The sequence below is a fragment of the Nerophis ophidion genome, linkage group LG01 (assembly GCF_033978795.1).
Source record: "Nerophis ophidion isolate RoL-2023_Sa linkage group LG01, RoL_Noph_v1.0, whole genome shotgun sequence".
Taxonomy (NCBI): Eukaryota; Metazoa; Chordata; class Actinopteri; order Syngnathiformes; family Syngnathidae; genus Nerophis; species Nerophis ophidion.
In genome coordinates, this window is record NC_084611.1 from 68495529 (window position 1) to 68511026 (window position 15498).

Sequence of the window (15498 nt, forward strand, 5' to 3'; positions counted from 1 at the left end):
GATTAATTTTAGAATTTTGATGACATGTTTTGAATAGGTAAAAATCCACTTTGAAATACGATTTGAATTTGATTCTACAGATTTTCTAGATTTGCCAGAATAATTTTTTTGAATTTTAATCATAATAAGTTTGAAAAAAAAAAACAGACGCTAAAATGAAGAATTTAAGTAAAATGTATTTATTATTCTTTACAATAAAAAAATTAAAGAAAATACATGAACATTGATTTAAATAGTCAGGAAAGAAGAGGAAGGAATTTAAAAGGTAAAAAGGTATATGTGTTTAAAAATCCTAAAATCATTTTTAATGTTGTATTTTATCTCAAAAAATCTCTTTCTCAAAGTTATAAGAAGCAAAGTAAAAAAAAAAAAATTGAATTTATTTAAACAAGTGAAAACCAAGTCTAAAATATTTTCTTGGATTTTCAATTTCTATTTGAGTTTGATCTCTCTTCGAATTAAAAATGTCGAGCAAAGCAAGACCAGCTTGCTAGTAAATAAATATAATCAAAAAAATAGAGGCAGCTCACTGGTAAGTGCTGCTATTTGAGCTATTTTTAGAACAGGCCAGCGGGCGACTCAACTGGTCCTTACGGGCTACCTGGTGCCCGCGGGCACCGCGTTGGTGACCCCTGGTGAAGTCAATCTCATACACATTGTAAATCTCATGTCTCAGCTGCAGAACCTAAATATTAAGTGTTTAAAATAGTTATTTTATAGGGGAAAAACAGGATTTTCTTTAAAAAAAAAAAGTTTACATTTCAAGTGTGTAAAATAGTAGTTCTAAGGCAGGGGTCAGCAACCCAAAATGTTGAGCCATATTGGACCAAAAATACAAAAACAAATGTCTGGGGCTGCAAAATATTAAAAGCCATATTATATACAGATAGTGTGTCATGAGATATGAATTAAGAGGACTTAAAGGCCTACTGAAACCCACTACTACCCACCACGCAGTCTGATAGTTTATATATCAATGATGAAATATTAACATTGCAACACATGCCAATACGGCCGGTTTAGTTTAGTAAATTGCAATTTTAAATTTCGCCCTGAGTATCCTGTTGAAAACGTCAGTATGATGACGCGTTCGCGTGACGTCTCGGATTGTAGTGGACATGTTTTTCCAGCCCGACCCCCTGCTATAAGTAGTCTGCTTTAATCGCATCGTCTTTCCTCGTGCACCTGTCAAAGAGGCAGCTGCGTGGCTTCCCTCAGAGACACTGGCGGTCGCCACACCCCTCCAACTTTCTGGTACGACAGTATAATCTCACTAAAACACTAGTAACACAATAAGCAGATAAAGGATTTTCCATAATTATCCTAGTAAATGTGTCTATTAACATCTGAATCGCTCCCACTGCCCTGTCTTTTTTTTTCTTCTAGTCCTTCACACTCTTTCCTCATCCACGAATCTTTCATCCTCGCTCAAATTAATGGGGAAATTGTCACTTTCTCGGTCCGAATCGCTCTCACTGCTGGTGGCCATGATTGTAAACAATGTTCAGATGTAAGGAGCCCTACAACCCGTGACGTCACGTCTGCTACTTCCGGTACAGGCAAGGCTTTCTTATTAGCGACCAAAAGTTGCGAACTTTATCGTCGATGTTCTCTACTAAATCCTTTCAGCAAAAGTATGGCAATATCGCAAAATGATCAAGTATGACACATAGAATGGACCTGCTTTCCCAGTTTAAATAAGAAAATCTCATTTCAGTAGGCCTTTAAAGCAAACTAAATGATATGTACATATAGTTAGCCTAAATAGCATGTTAGCATCGATTAGCTTGCAGTCATGCAGGAACCAAATGTCCGATAAGCACTACACACAAGTCAATAACATCAACAAAACTCCCCTTTGTGTTTTCACGCACAACGTTAAACGTTTGGTGGACAAAATGAGACAGAAAAAAGAGTGGCATAAAACACGTCCTAGAAAGTCAGAGAAAGTTGTACCTGTAAACAAACTACGGGGAGTTCAAGGACCGCCAAAATTATTAGGACAAAACGGCACTCGCCAATTACGTGAATCAGTGAAGAATGTTTAATATAAACAGTGTGCTTTATAACAATTAGGGAGGTTTGTGTCATGTTTGTCCTCCTACAGAAACCATGTATTTTTTTACCCTAATTTTTTTCCATTTTTCATACATTTTTGAAAAAGCTCCAGAGCCACTAGGGCGGCGCTAAAGAGCCGCATGCGGCTCTAGAGCGGCGGGTTGCCGACCCTCGTTCTAGGGTTGATTTGTCAACGGGTAATAATCTTATGTACATTAAAGGGGAACATTATCACAATTTCCGAAGGGTTAAAACCAATAAAAATCAGTTCCCATGGCTTAATTTTCGAAGTTTAAAATTTTTTTTTACCCATCGTGGAATATCCCGAAAAAAGGCTTTTTAATGTGCCTGATTTTCGCTATCTGTGCAGCCACTGTCCATTTTCCTGTGACATCATCCAGTGATATACATGCTATCCATGCGGATAGTACAGCAAGATATAGCGACATTAGCTCGGATTCAGACTCTGATTTCAGCGGTTTAAGCGATTCAACAGATTACGCATATATTGAAACGGATGGTTGGAGTATGGAGGCAGATAGCGAAAACGAAATTGAAAAAGAAACTGAAGCTACTGAGCAAATAGTTATTAACGCTATTCAGCCATGTCTGCCTTAGCATAGCCGGTAAAATGTGCAGACCAAAAGATCGGGACTTTCGCATCTTGTGATACCTGAGCAACTTAAATCCGTCGATTGGTAAGTGTTTGTTTGGCATTAAAGACAGGGTGGAGGGAAACACTGGATGCAAATATAGCTACAAATGTACATACAGCTAGCCTAAATAGCATGTTAGCATCGATTAGATCGCAGTCATGCCGCGATCAAATATGTCTGATTAGCAGATAAGTCAATAACATCAACAAAACTCATCTTTGTGATTTCGTTGACTATCGTTGGAAATGCATCTACATGATACCCATACATCTCTGTGCCATGTCTGCCTTAGCATCGCCGGTAAAATGTCCAGACCAAACGATCGGGACTTTCACATCTTGTGACACTGGTGCAACTTCAATCCGTCGATTGGTAAGTGTTTGTTTGGCATTAAATGTGGGTGGAGGGAAACGCTGGATGCAAATATAGCTACAAATGTACATTCAGCTAGCCTAAATAGCATGTTAGCATCGATTAGCTGGCAGTCATGACGCGACAAAATATGTCTGATTAGCACATAAGTCAATAACATCAACAAAACTCACCTTTGTGATCTCGTTGACTTTACGTTGGAAATCTCTGCCATGTCTGCCTTAGCATCGCCGGTAAAATGTCCAGACCAAACGATCAGGACTTTCGCATCTTGTGACACAGGAGCAACTTAAATCAGTCGATTGGTAAGTGTTTGTTTTGCATTAAATGTGGGTGGAGGGAAACGCTGGATGCAAATATAGCTACAAATGTACATTCAGCTAGCCTAAATAGCATCAATTTGCATGCCGTGCTAATCAATGCACAGTCTACGTAAATCAACTTGAATCCGTCCCTGATCATGTTGTTACACCCTCCGACAACACACTGACAAGGCATGATGTCTCCAAGGTAGGGAAAACAGTCGAAAAAACGGAAAACAACAGAGCTGATTTGACTCGATGTTTATGTGTTTGATAAAATGGCGGTTGACTACCTAGGTGACGCCACAAGGTGACGTCATCGCTCCGAGAGCAAATAATAGAAAGGCGTTTAATTCGCCAGAATTCACCCATTTAGAGTTCGGAAATCGGTTAAAAAAATATATGGTCTTTTTTCTGCAACATCAAGGTATATATTGAGGCTTACATAGGTCTGGTGATAATGTTCCCCTTTAAGCTTTCAGACACTGACATTGTGTGGTTTCCTAGCAACACAGCATCCACAGCACTTGGCCCCCACACACTCCATCTTGGTGATGTACAGAAGCGGCTCGATGCTGCAGCTCAGGTCCATGATGGAGTAGACGCTGATGCTGATCTGGCAGCGGAACTCCACAATGGAGTAGTAGGGCGCAAAAGGCATGAGCACCGGGGGGAGGTAGTTGACCACGATGATGGCCAGGATGATCAGCACCATCTTGAGGGCCTTTTTCTTGACCGGGTGCATCACCTCTTTACCCGTCACAGAGCGACGGAGGATCCAGATGATGGAGATGTTGCACAGGACCATGACTGCGAAGGCGAAGAGGATGACACCGCTGAAGATAGGGTTGACGCTCATGGATCCCAGGATAGACTTGGCCAGGGCGTAGGCTATGATCAAGGCCCAGACCACCACGGATATACCAATGCGGATTTTGTTGTGTCGGATGCCGGTGAAGAGTATGGGGTGCACCACGGCCGTGTAGCGGTCAAGAGAGATACACACCTGAACAAAGGACATTGTAAAAAGTTGAATACTATACACACAAGGTGTCAATTTTTAAATTTTTTTTTGAATGATTTACAATTTTTAATTGTAACGATTTTAATCGAATAAAAAAATGTCTAAAATCTTTTTTTATTTTTTATTCCTGTCCATAGCAATCATATTGTTGATGTTGATGCCTATTTCTGCTGTACAGATGTACTTCAGAGAAGACTTTATTAAAGGCCTACTGAAACCCACTACTACCCACCACGCAGTCTGATAGTTTATATATCAATGATGAAATATTAACATTGCAACACATGCCAATACGGCCTTTTTAGTTGACTAAATTACAATTTTAAATTTCCCGGGAGTTTTGTCTTGGAAACGTCGTGTAATGATGACGTGTACGCAAGACGTCATGGGTTTTTAGGAAGTATAAGCACTGCACACACACACAGCTAAATGTTGTCTGATTTAACGGCATAATTATACAGTATTTTGGAGATCTGTGTTGCTGAATCTTTTGCAATTTGTTCAATTAATATTGGAGAAGTCACAGTAGAAAGATGGAGTTGGGAAGCTTTAGCCTTTAGCCACACAAACACACGGTGATTCCTTGTTTAAAATTCCTGGTGGTGAAACTTTATTATGGATCAGCGCGGTCAAGCCAACATGGATCCCTACCAAATGTCAACCAGCAGGTTTCCGTGAGAAAATTGTGGTTAAAAATTCAGTTCTTACCGGAGAAAAGCTGAGCTTGTGCCGTCCGTAGCTGCCGTCGACTCCCCTGAGACACTGCGCGTCAAGACACCCGTGGAGACACCCTTCCGACTATCAGGTACTATTAAACTCACTAAAACACTAGCAACACAATAGAAAGATAGGGGATTTCCCAGAATTATCCTAGTAAATGTGTCTGAAAACATCGGAATCCGTCCCAATGGAATCAGTTTTTTTTTTTTTCTTTTCTAGTCCGTCGCTATCAATATCCTCAAACACAAATCTTTCATCCACGCTCAAATCAATGGGGAAATTGTCGTTTTCTCGGTCTGAATAGCACTTTTTGTTGGAGGCTCCCATTAAAAACAATGTGAATATGTGAGGAGCCATCACACGGGTGACGTCATCGTCTGCAACTTCCGGTAGAGGCAGAGCATTTCTCTTAGCACCGAAAGTTGCGAACTTTATCGTGGATGTTCTCTACTAAATCCTTTCAGCAAAAATATGGCAATATCGCAAACTGATCAAGTATAACACATAGAATGGAACTGCTATCCCCGTTTAAATAAGAAAATCTCCTTTCAGTAGGCCTTTAAATGTTTGAGTATAATTTCATTAAACAAAGCCTAATTTCTTTTAATACAGAAATTTATCACAGCTGTTTATTTAATGGAGGAATGTAGTTAATCATAGAAATGATACGCAATGTTATTAAAAATGATGGATTTTGAATGGAGAATCATTTTGAATCAAGAATCAATTTGAATCGAATCGTGCGGTGCCCAAAGATTCACCGCCCTAATACAGACCGGGTAACAAATTCCAGCAAATGCACTTTAACGCTACAAAATAAATCTTGTTTTATGTTTAATATGGACATGATCCCAGTAAACTGAATTACTAAAGGAAATCAGTCAAATCCTTCATTGCCGAAACTGTATTTTGTTATACTTGAAAAATCGCAACTAAAAAAAACTAACTTTCATTTAAACAAAATGTACTTTTTATTCAATGTCTCAATATTTTAATCATTACATTATCTGTTAAATATAAATGACAATATATTAGAAAATATATATATTCTACAAGTATATTATTACAAATAGAATATATGAAAAAGGTTCCGCAATGAACTAAGGGATAAACTCCATCCTTCGATTTTCTACCGCTTATTCCCTTTGGGGTCGCGGGGGGCGCTGGTGCCTATCTCAGCTACAATCGGATGGAAGGTGGTTTACACCCTGGACAAGTCGCCACCTCATCGCAGTAAGGGGTAAACTGAAAATGATTAATTTATGAAGTGACTAGTATATAATCTAATCATAAAAGTTATACTAAATACAATGTATGAAATCATGTTAAAGTACTGCATAAAAATAAAGATTTAATATACTCAAAGAGATTAAACAATTGTTGCCAATACATGATTATTTTTTTTAACCAAATCTGTTGTAAATTTTACTATATTTGTATTTTAAATATAATAGTTAGGCATATGTTGAAAGGAAAACATGTTGCAGTCTAAATTACTAGAACTTTAATTATGCTGAAAACATTTGAAAAATTATTGCAATATAAGTTGTATTTCCAAGTATTGTAATGTATTTCCAAGTATTTAGGTCTAAATTTAAAATATAGAATAGAATAGAAATTACTTTATTGATTCCCTGGGGGAAAGTCAGCATATATACATATATATATATATATATATATATATATATATATATATATATATATATATATATATATTTCTATATACACACATACATACATATATATACAAGTATATATATTATATATGTATACATATATATATATATATTATATATATATATATATACACACATGTACGCATATATATATATATATATACACACACACAATATATATATATATATATACCAATATATATATATACCAATATATATATATACATACACACACATATATATATATATATATATATATATATATATATATATATATATATATATACACATATATATATATATATATATATATATATAAAATACCATTGTTCTACTAACTTCTTATAATGGAAGTTAACATTGTGCTTTTACCGGAAAACAACCACAATAAGTTTCTACAGAGTCAAAAATGAACTTCATAATAAACATGCAACTGTAACAACTCACCAAGAAAAACACCCCCGTGTCCTTGACGCCGTATGCAAACCTCTGCATGTACTTAATGGACGTGTTGTCCAGCAGCAGGCTGTTGATCAGCTCGATGGGCATCATCAGGCAGAAGTAGGCGTCCAGCAAGGCCAGGTTGAGGATGAAGATGTCGGAGGTGGACGCATCCCTCTTCCTGGTGGCTATCTGCCAGATGACCTGACTGTTGCAGGGCGTGCCTACCACCAGGTTGAACACCTTTACGCCGTAGTAGAAAATGAAGCCGTAGGGTGCCACGGCGCACACTTCATACTGGTACCAAAGTGGAGGTCCTCTGGTGCTGGTGAAGTTTAAAGTAGAGTTGAACATGGTAGTGCTGAAAAAAAGGAATGGTAGTCTGGTGGGCTGTACAGAAACACATGTTCAAATTGATGAGGTTACCTTAAAGGACAATGCTGCACTCCGCGGTAACTGGAACTTTCTGTGCATTAGTAGCAAAATAAAAACACACAAACACACACACACACCATTTGGGTTGGGCCAGGTGGTGGCGTTGCACCTTCTCAGCTTTGCAGCCTCCTCTCATGAATAAATCATACGGGACGTTAGCGTGCTCACAATAGTTGCATCAGGGCCCTGACATTACCGTTGCATTGTTGAAGCTGAACCCTCAGGCTACTGTCCTGGTGCAAAGTCATCGTGCAGTGCAAACAAGTGACGCAAGGCGAGAAATCCAACGCAATGTGTTACAAAGACGTGTAAAAAAAAAGGGGGGGGGCCTCCTAGGAATAAAAGAAAATCTTGCTAAGTCACAAAATACAGTAAACACACAATTGCACGCTCTCCCTGACCACCTGAGGTAAAGTATACTGTTTGGCTCTTATTAGCGCTTAAAACAGGGGTGTCAAACATACGGCCCATGGGCCAGATTAGGCCCGCGAAAAGGTTTTATCCGGCCGGATAAAACCAAGTATAAAACTTAAAGGGGAACATTATCACCAGACCTATGTAAGCTTCAATATATACCTTGATGTTTTTTTAAACGATTTCCGAACTCTAAAAGGGTGAATTTGGCGATTTGAACACCTTTCAATTGTTCGCTGTCGGAGCGGTGACCTTTCACCCGTGACGTCCAACGGGAAGCAATCCACCATTTTCTCAAACACATTACACACACTAGTCAAATCAGCTCTGTTATTTTCCGTTTTTTCGACTGTTTTCCGTACCTTGGAGACATCATGCCTCGCCGGTGTGTTGTTGGAGGGTGTAACAACACGATCAGGGACGGATTAAAGTTGAATTACGTGGAGTGTGCATCGATTAGCACTGCATGCTAATCGATGCTAACATGCTATTTAGGCTAGCTGTATGTACATATTGCATCTTTATGCCTCATTTGTAGCTATATTTGCATCCAGCCTTTCCCTCCACCCACATTTAATGCCAAACAAACACATACCAATCGACAGATTCCAGTTGCACCAGTGTCAAAAGATGCAAAAGTCCCTCGTTTGTTCTGCACATTTTACCGGCGACGCTACGACAAGACATGGCACAGAGATGTGTGGATATCCTGCGACACTCAAAGCAGATGCATTTCCAACGATAAAGTCAACGAAATCACAAAAGTGAGTTTTGTTGATGTTATTGACTTATGTGCTAATCAGACATATTTGGTCACGGCATGACTGCCAGCTAATCGATGCTAACATGCTATTTAGGCTAGCTGTATGTACAATTGTAGCTATATTTGCATCCACCGTTTCCCTCCACCCACATTTAATGCCAAACAAACACTTACCAATCGACGGGTTTAAGTTGCTCCAGTGGTCAAAAGATGCAATCGTTGGTTAGAAGGCAATCGCCAAATAGCTTCAATAGCTATTCGCTCAATAGCTTCAGTTTCTTCTTCAATTTCATTTTCGCTATCTGCCTCCACACTCCAACCATCCGTTTCAATACATGCGTAATCTGTTGAATCGCTTAAGCCGCTGAAATCCGAGTCTGAATCCGAGCTAATGTCGCTATATCTTGCTGTTCTATCCGCCATGTTTGTTTGTATTGGCATCACAATGTGACGTCACAGGAAAATGGACGGTGGATTTACAGATAGCGAAAATCAGGCACTTTAAAGCCTTTTTTCGGGATATTCTATGATGGGTAAAACTTAGAAAAAAAACTGAGAAAAATAAAATAAGCCACTAGGGACTGATTTTTATTGGTTTTAACCCTTCTGAAATTGTGATAATGTTCCCCTTTAACCTGACATTTTTAAATGAAAGAAACTGTTCTAAATGTGTCCACTGGATGTCGCAAAAGCAATTATTTGTATCTTTGTAGCTGATATTACTACATATGTACATAATAACCCACATGATGTTAGTACATCAGCTGAGGAAAATGATTAAACTACATAAATAACATCCTGTAACTTAATTGTTGATATGTTTTTATCTTGATAGATTGTAAGTCAACACCAGAGAGTTGACTGATGAACATTATCACATAATTTATTCCAAAAATATAAATAACGACAAATAAAGGTTGAATACTATTTAACCACAACAAGTGGTTAAATTGTACAACTTTATGATTTGTACAATTTCAGAATGTGCTTGTTCTATTTTTTAACAAAGAAAACAATCTGAAGTTGTCTTTATTTTTAAATTATCGTGCCGTGATTTTACCAATCCGGCTCACCTGGGAGTAGATTTTATTCCATGTGGCCCCCGATCTAAAATTAGTTTGACAGGCCCTGGCTTATAACAAAAAGCTGAAGGCCATCCAGAAAAGCAGTGTGCCACCATATCCAGCAGGTGGCACTGCCGTGAAAAAAATCTCATGTTTTCAATAAATCCAGTAACGTACTTCTTGTCGGGATCCCCAGCAAGAGCATCCAGAAGCTGCAATACATACAGAATAGTGCTGCTAGGATCCTAATGAGAGTGCGGAAATATGACCATATCACACCAAGTCTCAAATCCTTTCATTGGCTTCCTGTTCCACTGAGGATTGAATACAACGTCTCCCTACTAACCCACCAGTGCCTCCATGGAAATGCCACCCTCTACATCAAAGAACTACTCACCCCTAAATCCTCCACACGACACCTCCGCCCCGGACAGGCTAACTTCCTGCAACCGCCGAGAACAAAACTACGAACAATGGGAGACTGGGCTTTCTAATCCGCCGCTCCCAGCCTGTGGAACGCTCTCCCTGACCACCAAAGGGCACAACAGACTGTGAATGCTTTTAAAAAAGGCTTAAAAACCCTTCTTTTAAATCCTTTTTTTTTTTAGATATATGCATACTAGTTCGAACTATTAGGCTGTTCTATTTATTTTTATATTTTTTTTTACACCGTAGGACTTTATGAGGTTGTTTACTCAATGTAAGGTGCTTTCACAAATAAAATCCATTATTATTATTATTAAATTTGGATGTGGTGTTTTGAAGAAGCTCAGTTTAAATCTAAAATAATTGAGTATCAAGAGGAATCACTGCAAATCACACAAAATACTTAAAATATTTTATTCAGATCATACATTCAAAAAGTAAAACTTGTGTAACAGCAATGATTAAATATGATGGTCAAAGCCTTATAAATAACATGAACTTGCCAAATATTATACACACATTCCACACTTATGAACTTTTCTAAAAACAATGACACAAATAACGAATAGGCCCTTTTCCACCATATGAATTGTTTTCGTTTACCAGGGAAATTACAAGAAATCAGCAAATTTACGCAGGTGACATTTTTCCCAGAAAAGCTGCGTCGTAGTAAGGTGGGTATTTTGAGAAACCCTGATTTTGTTCACCCACCATGTTTAAGCTAGCAAAGAGAAAAGTGAACAGACATACTTTATAAGCCTAACGTATGGTGGACGTATGCCTTACTATTAATTATTTTACCAGGGTAAAAAAAAAAGTTCCCGGTATTATTGGTGAAAAAGGGAGTTACGTAAATGATGCTGTACGTTTTCCACAATCCAATGTAGGACTGGCGTCTTTTTTCTCATCTTACATGTTTTTTTTAAAAACAGTAGATTTGTGCTTTATTCAGCTGCAATACACACTTAGTACCCATTTACATTCCATCATAAAAACAATATTGAACACTGCAAAGTGTCATCCAACAGGAAAACTGAGAAGCTGACTACTTTTTGTGTGAGACAATTCATCGTACAACCTTGCAGGTCATTTACATTTCAAATACATGGAAGCATTTTTCTCCAAATAAATATTAAGGCCACACCAAAACGAAAAAAACAAATAATGTCAGATTTAAGTTACACAATAATATTCTTTAGAGGAAAAAAACTATATTATAGTACATTAAGTCACATATTTTTGTAAAATAAATTATATTTCTGTAAAGTACATTTGTTTTGACCTATGATGATTTTAATCTACATTTAAAACACTTCCTTGTGTATTTATTAATTATAGATTGTGAACACATTTTGCCCCAGGCACATTTTCGGCATGCTTGTGTGGAGGCGTTCCCGGATTACAAATGAAACCACACCCCGCCCTCTCCAAAAGTATAATTTAGCTTTTAAAATGCACATAATTTAAGAATATACCTTAATATCATCGCTAATATTTTCTTTTTACCCGGACACGGTCGGAATTAACTTAAAGATTCACTTAGTCACACCATTAGGTACACCTGCACACTCGCTGATCCATTCAGAGCTGCATTAAAATGTCTCCGCATGTTGCACGTCTGGTATCATGTGCATGATTAGATGTCAATAATATTTCATCCTACCATTTTTTGTGACATTTACTTACTAAAGTAGTACATCCAGCTCGTGGTGATGTCATGACGTAGCCAGATTACAAAACACAGCGAACAGAGGCATCCAAAACTGTGTGCAAGTTTTACAGACTTGCCAGTTTGTCCGGCCCATGAATATGTTGCGGCTATCTGAGCAGATAGCCACGGCTTTTAGCTTGGTGGTTAGCATGCTCGCATTTCATGCTGACGCCTATTCACGCAAGGTATGAGGAAACAACGCAGACTGCTACACGAATGTATCCATCTTATGGAAATCATTTTACGGCAACGGCATGGCTAGTTCTAGTTGGGGTGCTTATAACAAACTGCTGGGTGGGCTGTGGTTATCTGCCAGTGACTCGAAGGTTCCAAAACACAAGTTACCCAAAGGGCTCGCAAAGCTTTGTGGTGCCCATCGCACTCGCCATTCAGACTGAGTGGTAAGGTTAACGGCCATCTGTGCGCTTTTTAAAGGGATCACAGTTTGATCACACGCAAGACCTTCCCACTCTGCATGGATACAGTTTAATGTCATGCCCAGGACTAAAGTCCTAACAATATAAGAATAAAGTATTTGCAAAAATAGTGGTCATTTAAGAACTCACACATTTATGAATCAAGTATTGATATTATCAGGAGACGAGTTGTAATTTTTTAAAACAGCCGATATTTATGGAATTAATGATAATATTTACGAGAATAACGTTTCAGTATTACCAGAAGTCGCTAAACTGCTACTATCTGCTTACTTTATCGCGGTACTATACTAATACCGGTATAACAGGGGTTGGCAAACCTTTACCACTCAAAGAGCCATTTTGACCCGTTTCACAAAATAAAGAAAATAGTGGGAGCCACAAGACTCTTGAAATTTATAATAAAAAAACACTGTATACAGAGTTGTTTTTTTTTGCTTTGTGCTATGTATAAACCAGGGGTCTCAGACACGCGGCCCGCAATTAAATATGAAGGTTTGATGTTAGTGCGGACAGTGAGTTTTATATGAATGTCCCTTGTTAACATCACGCATACAATTCCTCCCGATTTGACCGGGAGACTCGCGGGTTACAAAGTGACTATTCCCTCGGACGTGTGCTGAGCAAAACCTAATCAACAGAAATAAGGGCGTGCTACGATGGTACTGTCTTTAGTGTCCTCGACAAATTGTACAAAACAGCTTACCAGTCAGGTAACGCGTGGGATGTGACCTCTGCACACGCTCGCACACATGCAACTGCAGGGCATTCTTGTTCAACAGCCATCCAGGTCACACTGAGGGTGCCGGTTTAAACAACTTTAACACTGTTACAAATATGCGCCACTGTGAACCCACACCAAATGAGAATGACAAATAAATTTTGGGAAAACATCCGCACTGTACCACAATATAACAAATGCAACCCTCCCCTCAACCCCGCCCACCTCAACCGACGCAGGAGGGGAGAGGGGGTGGTGGTAGCGAGGTGTATATTGTAGCCTGGAAGAGTCAGAGTTCACAGTGTGGCGCAAATTTGTAAGAGTGTTAAAGCTGTTTATATCACAACCCTCAGTGTAACCTACAAGGCTGTTGAACAAGTATGCCTTGCAATCGCTTGAGGATTGTAATAGAGGTTTCACACAATACGTAACCTACCGGCACGCACAGTGTTGTGTAACAGCGGGCACAGCTACATATATTAGAAGATGTTATGGATGTTACCATCACGGACCGCCCTTAATGTTGCTGTCCGAGTGAAAGTCACAGTATGCAAACCTCAGACACTTTTAGAGGAAGGCACTGAGGTCAGAAATCTCCCGGTAAATTCGGCAAGTTTACAGCTGAGCCACAGCAGAGTGATCAAAGAGCCGCGGGTTGCCGACCCCTGCGGTATACCGCACAGCGCTACTACAATGTTACTAAAATATAGAGGAATTGTTGTAAATTTATACTAAATTAATTAAATTACAATAAAGTTACAATATTTTACAAAAATACATTTGTAATATTGGGAAAATAAAGTCGTGTTTTACATTTGGAAAAGTCCTATCGTTCTTGACGGCATTGAAAATAAAGCTCTGACATTAAAAATGTAACGTCCTAATTTGTGATGGGTCAAACAATACAGAATTATTGATGCCTGATTAAAGTGATACAACTTGATGTGTGAGCCTAAGAGAAAAGACACATGACCGGTCGGATAGGACTGCTGTGTCGTTTGTGAGGCGCCAAACAGAGGAAATGCTTCATTTCGGCTCACGCACAAATAACAACTCATCCTGAAAGAAGACAACGATCTAAATGGAACTAAGAAAACTTAAAAGTTCCACAGAGTCAGATCATTTTGATCCTTAATATTCTTACAAAAAACAAAAACGACACCAACACGGTATCAGTGTGGTGTCAATGCTGCTAGTGTGACACACACTCACAAAGGTCTTGTGTACCCAACACTAGCTCAATAGTTATGAAAACAAGGTTTTAGTAACAATAAATTTGTGATTTTACGAGAAGAGAAACATTTAAATTTTGCCTTATGACATATTCGGGAATAGAGTAAGAAGACTGAATTTAATGTAAAAAGGTAAAATGTTTAAATATTACAATAATTAAGTTATGACATGGTGACAATTAAGTCATAATTTAGTTAGATTTAAGTGGGACTTTATTATACTTTGTATAGCACTAAGGTAATATAAAAATATATATTTAAAATACAACTTTAGTGTCCTATTATTCCTTTTTTTAAATATACATCTTAACTACGATGAAAACAGATTTTACTCTCTCAATTTAGTCATGTAGCAAGTTTATTTCTGACATTTTCCAAGTTTTTCTTTTCGGTGCGGCAGTCAGACATTTCTATCGTTCACCACACATTTTAATTTCTGCATTAAAGTCCTGTAACACAGACACAAGTATATTCTTTGTCAAACAAATACATTTTTTTTCCTGGCTTCTGATTTATTTACAATTCCAGTTTTTTTTTTGTCTTTTTTCTTTTTAAAGATTAGAATCATGGATCAACACGTTGCTAGAAAGAAAAGGTGTTCAAGTATTTTAAATAACAAGAAGAAAATGAATAGTTAAGGTGGAGATGTTTCATTTTAGCCTGAATTTAATAGGAGAAAATTCTTTCAGCAGGCAAAGTAAAACTTTAGTAAAGATTTTAAATTATGAGATATGTATTGCGCCTGTTCAATAAAAAGTATGTACCTCCACACTGCTTTCTTTTGTATCAACAAAGCATTTTGCTGTATAATGACGACTCTTGAAAGAATTCTCTTTCAAGAACCAGTGCAAAAAATTTATTTAGCGGCCTCTAGTGGTGGAACTCACCACCTGCAATCATGTGGCGGCCGCCATGATGCCGTGCACGCGGAAGCGGTAGAGGCACGTATACTCTACATGACCCCAGTTGCTGAGGACGCGCAGCTCCACAACTTGATAGACTACATCGCTGGGGTTCTGCAGGAGTAGAGATGTCAACGTAAGAAA

The 15498-nt window shown here is 38.3% G+C and overlaps 2 protein-coding genes across 3 annotated transcripts in view; both read right to left on the reverse strand.

Moving 5' to 3' along the window:
- Nucleotides 1–245: 245 nt before the first annotated feature.
- LOC133538007 (P2Y purinoceptor 1) lies at nucleotides 246–7912 on the reverse strand. Its single transcript, XM_061879270.1, has 3 exons — nucleotides 7676–7912; nucleotides 7256–7610; nucleotides 246–4394 (listed from the first exon to the last, which is right to left on the reverse strand). Exons 2-3 carry the CDS (start codon nucleotides 7601–7603, stop codon nucleotides 3867–3869), a joined length of 876 nt encoding a protein of 291 aa, XP_061735254.1. The 5' UTR covers nucleotides 7604–7610; nucleotides 7676–7912; the 3' UTR covers nucleotides 246–3866.
- Nucleotides 7913–10751: 2839 nt separating this feature from the next.
- Nucleotides 10752–15498, reverse strand: part of sun2 (Sad1 and UNC84 domain containing 2) — a 30801-nt gene continuing 26054 nt past the window's right edge. For both annotated transcript variants that reach the window (XM_061909594.1, XM_061909588.1), the window contains exon 16: nucleotides 10752–15468. In XM_061909594.1, coding sequence (XP_061765578.1) covers nucleotides 15349–15468 — 120 coding nt within the window. In that variant the 3' untranslated portion in view covers nucleotides 10752–15348. The remainder of the gene's footprint in view (nucleotides 15469–15498) is intronic.

Bases quoted from the DNA above. Each gene is read 5' to 3' on its own strand.
- LOC133538007 (XM_061879270.1), bottom strand. From the start codon at position 7,603: ATGTTCAACTCTACTTTAAACTTCACCAGCACCAGAGGACCTCCACTT. The intron at 4,395-7,255 runs GTGAGTTGTTAC...TCCTTTGTTCAG, and splicing joins ACACGGGGGTGTTTTTCTTG to GTGTGTATCTCTCTTGACCG.